The 10,847-nt window shown below is 54.7% G+C and overlaps 1 protein-coding gene across 1 annotated transcript in view; it reads right to left on the reverse strand.

Moving 5' to 3' along the window:
- LOC309685833 (electroneutral sodium bicarbonate exchanger 1-like) overlaps window positions 1-10,822 on the reverse strand; it is a gene marked incomplete at both ends in the record, with an annotated part of 55,357 nt that extends 44,535 nt beyond the window's left edge. Inside the window, 3 exons of the mRNA XM_082501539.1 lie at window positions 10,254-10,358; window positions 10,546-10,641; window positions 10,748-10,822. Coding sequence (XP_082357665.1) covers window positions 10,254-10,358; window positions 10,546-10,641; window positions 10,748-10,822 — 276 coding nt within the window. The remainder of the gene's footprint in view (window positions 1-10,253; window positions 10,359-10,545; window positions 10,642-10,747) is intronic.
- Window positions 10,823-10,847: the final 25 nt, after the last annotated feature.

Here is a 10,847-nt window from a genome sequence, read left to right on the forward strand (position 1 = left end):
AAAAATTGGAGCAGCATTTAGCAAAAGGCACCTGGTTGGTCAACAGCAGGGGAACTGTCAGCTGAGCCGGTCCAGCTCAGTCAGAGCTTTACCCACTGTAGAAAGGGATCAGGTCCCTGTGGGGCACGTAAAGAATATGTTGGGGAAAACAGTCTGGGTTGCCCCGGCCTCAGGTAAGGGCAGACCCACTCGTAGGGTTGCTTTTGCTGAAGGACTGGGGCATACCTGGTGGGTGATGCAGGAGAATGGAGATGTTCGATATGTACCTTTAGGAGATCTGATTTTGGGTGAGAATCCTTAATTTTAAAATGTGTGGTGTTAATTGTTACGTAACACTTACGATGTTCAATAAGTGTTTTTCAGGATAACAGAGCAGTAACGAAGCCAGAGCCAGCTTCGCCAAATGGCGTCCAGCGAGAGGGAACCAACCATAACATAGGCACAACTTTACTTTGAGGCTCTGGACATGGTTTCTTCTTCCCCGTTGCTCGGGGAAGCTGGGAGGGTTGTGCAGTTTTCCTACATTCGGCCTTGATCACCCTCACACCCCACCACCCCCAGGAAGAGCCCTGAGCCACCAGTGAGGGGCAGGACCTGCCTTCTCAGGGCCTGGGGTCAGGGTTTGGCCTTTCTGCTGCATCAACCAAGCCAAGGGATTCCTCAGCATTACAGCCACCTGCACAGTGCCTCTGCCTACCTGCAACCACAGCCTCCAGTTATCTCCTCTAACGAGCCCTTGGGGAGGCTTTGGCAGTAACAACCCTCAGTGGGGCCAATCAAGGCCTCAAGGTACTTTGCTTCTGACTTGGACTTCTTGAGCACTTTGTTCAGTCTCCTCTCAGTGTCTGAGGTTGATGGAGTCAGGGCCAAATACACCACGGGGCTCGTTAAAGTACAGAAAGTCCTAACGAGCTATTTTTCTTCCTGTAATTTTCTTCAAGTTTTCAATAGAGCTAATTGGAGTTGTTTCATAGTGTAATTTAGAAGGAAGATTTTAAAGAGAATGTAATAGAAAAAAAAATATTTTTTTATTTCAAAGGTTCTTTTTATTTACTTTTTAGTTATAGAAGAGGCGATAGAAGCGGTCAGCAGTTGATATTGATGCAGAGGGTTCCCTCAGGAGGTCTGGACAGCCAGGAAAAGCAGTCCCCTGAGGTCTGAGACTGTCTGGACAGCCTTGCTCCTCACATCCCCTTCCTCACCATCCCTGTCACTGGCCAACTGGGATTTGCATCACTTTTCCTTACCTCAGACTTCTCCACTGAAGTCTGCAGCGGGCTGTCACAGCTCCACTGCACCATCTCCCACCTGTGCTTCTCAGAGACCTGGCTGCACCCAGGCGCAGGAGGAGTTCTCCTCTTTGCAAGCAGAGAAAAGTAAAGCGTGATCAAGTTTGATAAACAATAAAACACCCTCTGCAACCAGATGCTCAGGACAAGCTGCCTCTAATGAGGTTGCTTTGCTACAAGGGATGATCTTATCTGAAATGCTTTAGATGGATATGTACAAAAGGAGAGATATAAACGTAGTTACAGAGGTGGCTAAAGGAGATAATTAGACTACTGAAAGACAGGCAAACTTTTAACTCCCTGAAGCTCAAAGCAGCAGCTGGGTAGGTGACAGGAATCTGAATGACCAAGGAGAAGGCTCCGGGGAGACCTTATAGCCCCTTCCAGTACCTAAATGGGGCCTACAGGAAAGGTGGGGAGGGACTCTTGATCATGGAGTGTAGTGATAGGATGAGGGGTAACCCTTTTAAACTGGAAGAGGGCAGATTTAGATTAGATATTAGATAGAAAATCTTTCCTGTGAGGGTAGTGAGGCACTGGGACAGGTTGCCCAGAGAAGCTGTGGCTGCCCCATCCCCGGAGGTGTTCAAGGACAGGTTGGACGGGGCTTGGAGCAACCTGGGCTGGTGGGAGATGTCCCTGCCCAGGGCAGGGGGGTGGAACCAGATGATCTTCAAGGTCCCTTCAAACTCTAACCATTCTATGAGTCTATGAGTCTATGATTAATTACCATGGGAGCTGAGACAAGGAGCTCACATGCAGGTGCTGATTTTGTGCACGCCAGAAACAAAGCAAGAGGAACTCCAACTCCTGTGGGTTTCTTGTCAGCATGGAAGGGAGCTCAGTCCCCTTTACAGCCCAAAGAATTGATCCCAGGGGGAAATGCCTCAACGGACTCTGTTGAATCCCTTCCTTCAGCAGGGGTAAAGAACATCCCTGCCTGTCCCTGTCTGACTGTCCCACCTAATGACAGGACAAGGAAAAGGCATTATAGGACCTAAATCTGACTCTGGTAAGAGAAACAACACTGATGGAAAGAATGGTCTCTCCCCAGCTGAGGGAGGGAACATGAGGGACTCCATCCTGTTTCCCAGCAGGTTCCCCTGGAGCCTCAGGGACAGCTCCAGGGAGCCCAGAGGGGACAGAGACAGTGCCACTCTGGGCTGGTCCTCTGCTGCTGAGCTGGGCCAGGCTGCTGGGACGGAGGGAGCTTCTGACAAGTGGGCAGCGCTGCAGAGAGACAGCTCTGCCCAGGAGCAGCTCCTCTGCACAGCGCAGCAGGGCTGAGGGCACTGCCTGCAGGCAGCGAGGGCAGAGTGGAGTGTTCATCAGAGGAGGCATCTCCACATCCCTCGGCACAGTAAGTCTCTGGCTGTGGGGCAATGCAGCTGCAGATCCTGGCACGATCTAAAGCTGGCACCTTCCATGGTTGGGGCAGAGGAGAAGGGCGTGCTCCAGAGCAGGGCTTCCCTGCCCCACCATCAGAGGCACAGGGCACAATGGCTGCCTGCTCCTGGGGACATCTGCAGGAGGTGACCCTGGGTGTGCAGGGAGGGGTGGGCAGGGCTGTCCTTGCCAGCAGGGTCCCTGCACCCTGGGGGCTGTGTGCCGGGGCAGGGACTCTGCCGCCTGCCAGGGTCAGCTCTCCGCCTGCCTGGGGAGCTCCCACAGAGTTTGTGTGGGGAGAAGCTCTGGGTGGAAGGAGTGACCACCAGCAAGGCAGATGCCTTCTGCTGTGGAGAGGGACATGTGTGGGTCAGGGCTGCTCCTGGATCCCCATCACCCCCAGGACATTTGCAGAGGGCCCTTTTGAAGAAGGACATTGAGGCACCTTTCCCCTGAAAGGGAACAAGTCTGTGCTGTGAGTTTTCTCCTCTTGGCTGTCCGGGTGGGCAGTGGGAGGTGGGAATGGATTTCTCCTTTGTGGAGAAGGCACAGAGACCCCCGTTCTCGTTAGCACATCCCTGAACCCCTCCTGAGCCCCTGCACACCCAGAGATGCCCCCAGGCAGTGCTGTGCTGCCAGGAGGGGTCTGCAGGGCAGAGCTGAGCACACAGCGGGTGGGATGGGCTCTGGGGCACTGGCAGGAGGAGACCTGGGGGCAGAGAAGCAGCTCCAGGCAGGGGCAGCTCCTGGCAGCCCAGACATGGGCAGGGACAGAGGGAGCTGCTGCCAGAAGTGCCCGCGCAGGGGGGATCCCGGCACCTCCCACCATCCCCTGACCTTCAGACAACTTCTCCGCAGGAAGCCTCTGCTCTCCTCTCCCACCCACCCCACAGCCACAGGGTCCAGAGCCCGAGATGCCTTCTCAGGAGCTGCACCTCCAGTCCAGGAGAAGTGAGTGTGTCCTACAAGTGATGCACAACATAAAAACAAGTGCCCTGCAGTGTCGCTGTCTGGAGACACTGTCACTGAGGAGAAGGCTTCACTACATGTCTGTCTGACTCCCTCTCCTCGCTTCCTTTTTTCAGAGCACAGACACATTTCTCCTTGTTTCCCCACCCCTCTGTTGAACTCTGCATCTCAGGAGTTGGGGAGGGGGTGTGGGTCAGCTTTTCTTCTGCCTCTGACTCTGGGAGTCCTGCCCCAGAGGTGTCCTCATGGAAAGTAGGTGTCAAAGTAGTATTTTACCCGATAAAGGAGCATGTCATTGAGTTTGTGGGGTTGGGAAGGAGCTGGGTCATTCCTCATTCAGATGAGGGAGGGCGTATTCTGTGAGTAATGGCATTGGGATTTCCTCAGAGAAGTCTCCCAGTTTGTCACTGCCTTTTCCTCCTTGGACAGGTCCCCCTGCCCAGAGGCAGCAAATGTCCAATGGCAGTTCCATCACACAGTTCCTCCTCCTGGCATTCACAGACACTCGGGAGCTGCAGCTCTTGACCTTCTGGCTCTTCCTGGGCATCTACCTGGCTGCCCTCCTGGGAAACGGCCTCATCATCACCGCCATCACCTGCGACCACCGCCTCCACACCCCCATGTACTCTTTCCTCCTCAACCTCTCTGTTCTTGACCTGGGCTGCATCTCCACCACTCTCCTCAAAGCCATGGCCAATTCCCTCTGGAACACTAGGGCCATCTCCTACCAAGGGTGTGCTGTCCAGCTCTTTTTCTTTTTCCTTTTTATTTCAGCTGAGTATTGTCTCCTCACGGTCATGGCCTATGACCGCTACGTTGCCATCTGCCATCCCCTGCACTACGGGACCCTCCTGGGCAGCAGAGCGTGTATCCGCATGGCAGCAGCTGCCTGGGGCAGTGGGTTTCTCAATGCTGTGCTGCACACGGCCAATACATTTTCACTGCCCCTCTGCCGGGGCAATGCCCTGGACCAGTTCTTCTGTGAAATCCCCCACATCCTCAAGCTCTCCTGCTCTCATTCAGACTACCTCAGGGAAGTTGGGCTTATTGTAGTTAGTGTCTGTTTAGTCTTTGGGTGTTTTGTTTTCATTGTGCTGTCATATGTGCAGATCTTGAGGGCGGTGCTGAGGATCCCCTCGGAGCAGGGACGGCACAAAGCCTTTTCCACGTGCCTCCCTCACCTGGTGGTTGTCTCCCTGTTTGTCAGCACTGGAGTGTTTGCCCACTTGAAGCCCCCTTCCATCTCCTTCCCATCCCTGAACCTCTTTGTGTCCTTTCTGTATTCGGTGGTGCCACCAGCAGTGAATCCCCTCATCTACAGCATGAGGAACCAGGAGCTCAAGGATGCCCTATGGAAACTGGCCAAATGGACGCTGTTTCACCGACAATAACCTGCCGCCACTTCTCCGCACATTGCCCAGAGTTTATCTTAAACCATGAGCCTGCTTTTTTCTCTTTTCATAATCCTGCTTATTGATATTTTTCTGTGTTTATACTACTTGTCTTGAGGATTGATCCTACTGTGTCTGACCCTTGCACAACTCTGGGTCAGGTGTGGCCTGACAGATAACAGCTCTTCAATAAAAGGGCACCTCCCAAGTGCAGTGCCTGAAGGATGGGCTGTTCCTCCAAAGTTGCTTCCAAGAACATGTTCAAGGAATCAATATTTTAATGAGTCTCTTCTCCTTGTGTTTTCAATGTTTTTGGAGCTAAGCTCATTGGGTTCTATTGGGTACTACTGGGTTCCACCGCACCAAGGTGAATTCACTCAAAGGTGAAGTCCATCAATATAAAGCACTGAATCACTGTGTCCACGCACAAGGACGCTGCAGTGCCGAGGGAGTCAGCAGGGCCTCATCAGGCACAGGGAGGGGAGAGTGGGGAGACGCAGGAGCTGTCTGAGGGAACCCCAGGGCCAGGTCTGCTGTGCTGTCCTGGGGCGTGGGGCTGACTGGGGAGAGAAGGGTGCAAATTCAGTCAGGGCTGTGGATCACGCACAATATGAATTCCAGAGAGGCAGAGAGTGACCAACCTCTCTTTCCTCCTTCCCTCAGCGCCAGCACAAGCCCTGAGGCTGATGGGCAGGCTGACCTCCTTGTCTGCCCCCCAGGAGCTGCTGTGCCCTTGGGAGGAGCTGGGGCTGTGCGGTGAGTGCCCAGAGCTCTGCACCACCCTGCGGCGGGCAGTGCTGTGGGGCCAGCCCAGACTGGGCTGCTGGGCTGTCCCGGGGAGAGGGCAGGGGAGGTGGGCAGAGCTGGGGAGGGCTGGGAAGGGTTGGGAAGTGCCTGGGAGAGGACAACACCAGTGTTAGAGCCCTTTCCAGGGAAGACTGAGGCAAAGAAGTCGTTGAATATCTCAGCCTTCTCCATGTCCCAGGTGACCAGGTCTCCCAGTTCCTTCCCAAGTGAGCCCACGTGTTCCCTAGTCATCCTTTTCTCATCCACATACCTATAGAAGTCTTTCTTGTTGCCCCTGATCCCCCTGGACAGATTCACCTCTACCTTATTCAGGTGGGCATTTAATAGGCACCTGCATGTGAGCTCCTTGTCTCAGCTGCCATGGTAATGAATGAAGATGTAGGGCAGGAGCTTTGTTTCTCTCTGTCCTTGGGGATGGCAGGCTTTGCTCACTCTCTTGACATCCAATTTCAGCTTTAGGTTTCCATCCCCTTTGGCATGGCTCTTCTCTGAAGTAAAGCCTTTGCAAACAGAGGGTCTGGAACGCTTGGTCCCAGGTTTCTGTCAGTCAGAGCCTGGCTTGGTGCTACACCTGAGGTGCTACAGCCCTTACGGGCACTGATGCCCTCGGCCTGGATGAGCTGGAGCCTCTGGTTTTTGACACCGATAGAGTAACTGCCAAGGCGTGGTTGAAGAAGTCACGCAGTTTCATAGAATCATAGAATCATAGGGTTGGAAGGGACCTCTGGAGATCATCTAGTCCAACCCCCCTGCCAGAGCAGGGACACCTTAGAGCAGGTTGCACAGGAACGCGTCCAGGCGGGTTTTGAATGTCTCCAGAGATGGAGACTCCACCACCTCCCTGGGCAGCCTGTTCCAGTGCTCTGCCACCCTCAAGGTAAAGTTCCTCCTCATGTTTAGGTGGAACTTCCTATACTCAAGTTTGTGCCCATTACCTCTTGTCCTGTCACTGGGCATCACCGAAAAGAGCCTGGCTCCATCCTCCTGGCACCCACCCTTTAAGTGTTTATAAGCATGGATCGGGTCCCCCCTTAACCGTCTTTTTTCCAGACTAAAGAGACCCAATTCCCTCAGTCTTTCTTCATAAGAGAGGTGTTCCAGTCCCCTAATCATCTTGGTAGCCCTATGCTGCACTCTCTCCAGCAGTTCCCTGTCCTTCTTGAGCTGGGGAGCACAGAACTGGACACAGTACTGCAGGTGCGGCCTCACCAAGGCAGAGTAGAGGGGGAGGATGACCTCCCTCGACCTGCTGGCCACACTCTTCTTGATGCACCCCAGGATGCCATTGGCCTTCTTGGCCACAAGGGCCCATTGCTGGCTCATGGTCATCCTGTTGTCCACCAGGACTCCCAGGTCTCTTTCTACAGAGCTGCTCTCCAGCAGGTCAGCCCCCAACCTGTACTGGTGCAGGGGGTTATTACTCGCCAGGTGCAGCACCCTACACTTGCCCTTATTGAATTTCATAAGATTCCTCTCCGCCCAACTGCAGCTGCAGAGGATGTTCTTGTGAGCACTGAACTCAATGCCACCCACGCTGATAACCACATCGCAGAGTCTCTCCTCCAGGCAAAGCTCACTGAAGACGGTGCAAAGCACAGCACTCATCTTCCTCTCCCTGGGTGAGGATGAGTGTCCACTGGGAGCCAAGCTATCGCCCACGTCACAGCCTGCGGCAGTGGAAGGTTCTTCTCCCGGAGGTGCCACAGCGCTTTGTCCATGCCCTCCCTCTAACACCGTCTCCCAACCACTGCCTGGCTGGTGGCTCTGGAACGTGCCCCAAAGTGACATCACAAGTGCAGGAGTGACCCAGGACCGGCTGTGAGCCCCCTCCACCAGAGCTCAGAGTCCGACGGACCCTGTACCTATACCCTGTTGGTGGCTGCTCTGAGCAAAACCAGCCTCGTGATTCCCCTGCAACTTTTTAATATTATTTAGCCGGGGTACAAAGCTCCCCAAATGTTGGCACCCACTGCTGCTCAAGTGCCCCCGTACCACCTCCCACAGGAGGAAGCGCAGACACAGGCGAGCTGATGTCAGTGATGAAGCCGCAAAAACTCTGTCACTGCCATATCTTCTGCCAATTTGGAGGGGTGGGAGGTGCCGGTGGGGCCAAGGAGGGGAGAGCGGGGGACAGGGAGACCCGTCCCGACTGCTCGCCGGCCTCACTCACAGCCGACTGCCTTTCCTCTGCGCTCTGTCATGTCCGTGGCTCCTCGCTCCCTCTTACAGGCAAAGGCACGTGGCCAAAGCAAGCCTCAGAGGCCTGAGGCAGCACCGCTTGGAGCCCTGGTAAGACTGCCCTGGGCAGCACGGGAGAAACCTGCCTGGAAGAGTTGTAGGAACCATCTGCAGAGATACTCGGCAGCTGCTGAGTGGGCAGGAGCGGCACAGTGTCTCTGCTGTCACCACGTGGCTTTCTACGGCTTTGCGAATAAGCTCCAGCGGCTCTGAGGTTGAAAACTCTGGGATGAGGATCCTGGAGGTGATGGAAAAGCCTCATTCATGTTTCCTCCACTTCTCTGGTGAAGAATGATCTATTCCTTGAAGCGCAGGAGGCCAGGGTTGCGTAGAGCAATTCAGAAACCCCATCTGTCAGCTGGTACTGCGGATGGAAATAGTTGACACAGTTATGATTCAGCGGCAATTCAAAATTTATTTGCGCTTCAAGGCAGATCAAGAGGTTGAATTTCAGCAGCACTTAATCATTAACCCATTTAAGGGGTAATTTAACAAAATAACTGAGCAGTGACTTAATGACAGACACAAAAATGACAAGACTCCCACTAACTCACTCTGAGGTATCCCAAACCAATACAGAGGCAAATGAGCACAAACAGACAAACACACACCACTCGAGGGGACACACACACCCCTTCACCTGAGTTTTTAACTGCCTGGGCCAAAGGTCCCTTCGCAACGGGCAACTCCAATGAGCCCACAGGTGCCCCTTTTTACATGCACACAGAGAAATGGACAGAAAGTATTGGGTCCAAAAAAGTATAACAGCACCCACACTCAGAAGAGCGAATGTGTATATTAGAGGCACACGGATAGAGAGGTGGATGAAAGAGGGGCTTGTCTAGAGTTAAAATTTCCCTCTTTGAGTTTAGAGCAAATACTCACAGTTCATTGGCATTCCTCAGCGGGCAATAACTGGGACTCAAGGGGGGTTGACTTCCAGTCCTCGAGGTGTCTGCCTGAGCGGTGTCCCAACTCAGGGGAGGTGCTGGGCACAGCCCGCTGACATCCAGGAGCGCTCCAGGGTCTCACTGGAATTGCTACTTATAGTGTTGGAGATAACTGACTTTTGTCAGGTACTCTTCCACTCCGGTCCAACTCAGACAATGGGATATTCTGAGAAATCAGAAACAGGAGAGACCCTGTCACAGCTCTGCTCCAACGCTGCAGAGCAGGAAGGGCTTCTTGGAGTGGTACATGACATAGTCCGCCTATGACTCCATGTAGAAAAGGAGAGTCACGCTGAGGGACAGCCAGACTCTGGCCTCTGCCCAGGGCAGCGAAGCTGGGACCCTGAACTCAGTGCAGCAAGACATCACTAGCCAGGTTCTGTGGCTGACAAATCTCAGGCTGGGCAGCTCAGGTCCCCCCTCCCTAAATGTGGCCATCACGATGATGTCCTCTCTGGTCCTGGGCAGGAGATTTCCTCCCCGGAAGGGATGGGTTTGGGGAAACCCCATGGAGAGCTGCCTGTTGGCAGCGAGGGCAAAGGCACCCCCTAAATGCCTGAGAAAACATCTGAGCCGTTTTTCTGACTACCTTGTCTCTCCTGGGTGTGGAGGGCTCAGGCACAGAGGGAGACAGTCCCTGGCACTGGAGACAAGGTCCTGCGGGGGGGACAGCGGCGGGGAATTCCCAGACTGCTCTCTGCTGCTGGAAATGCCCTGGGGAGGTGGCACTCGGTGACCCTCTCTCTCCAAGGCATGCCTCCCGAGGTGGCTGGAGGGCACAGGACGGGCAGGACCGGGGAGAGAGAGCAGATGAGTACTTTGCTTCCCCCTTCCCTGCCCCAGGCGCAGGCAGGGACTGGAGGGTGAACGTGGCTGACCAAGACAGGGAAGCGCCCGCTCTCCTCACCCAGCGTTTGGAGAAGCTGCCCAGGCATAACCCTGCGAGCTCACGGGACAGCACCAGGGAATCCCTAGCAAGAGGCCCCAGCAGCACCACCAAGGAGCCCAAGTGCTTCCAGATGCATTGTCTCCGCAGGGATAAGGGCCAGGAACAGGATCACTGACAGCCCCAGTGCCCGTGCTGCCCCTGAGCAGTGACCGGGCAGAGGGGTTTTCCTTATCACCCTGGAGACCAAAAACCCAGCGCCTGGACACGCAGGGCTCCCTTTGGGGGCTGTGGCCAGCACGGAGGGGACACACGGCACGCGGGGGTGCCGACTCACCTTGAGCCTGAATGGCTCCTCAGGAATATCCAGTGTGTGGGTGCAGACCCGCAGGGCCCTCTCCCGCTCCCATGCTTTGGGCGAGCTGAGCCAGCAATGCAGGACCTGGTGGAGGATGCGTCTGTCTCATGATGGGTGCCTTTCTCTCCTCGAGACCCTCTCCATCTCACTGCTTCCCTGAAGGCTCCCCTGTAGCTCCGCACAACCCTCAGCCCCACTGAGCACTGACCGCAACTCTCTGCCCCGACTCTTGACAGGCCAGTGCTTTCCCTGTTGCCCGAGGGCTACTCACATCGACCATGGTGTTGGAACAGGCAGAGGTCACCTCTGTCTCGAGAAGGGCTGCCATGATCTGGCCCAGATCTTCCACATACGAGTTGAGCTTAGCCTGAAAGCAGGGGAAGAGGATGGAGGTTTGGCATCATGGGGGCTGCCAGGGCACACTGGGATCCCAACCCAGAGGTGGGCAGGAACTGCATGTGCTGAGACGTTGCCTTCGTTTCCCCTTGTATTTCCATCTCCTTCATAGAAGGAAAGGATAAGACGTACCGGCAGCACTCAATCAGCATGTTCAAACTTTCCTCACTGCTAAGA

Source organism: Vanellus vanellus (genome assembly GCF_965231255.1).
Source record: "Vanellus vanellus genome assembly, contig: HAP1_SCAFFOLD_49, whole genome shotgun sequence".
Taxonomy (NCBI): Eukaryota; Metazoa; Chordata; class Aves; order Charadriiformes; family Charadriidae; genus Vanellus; species Vanellus vanellus.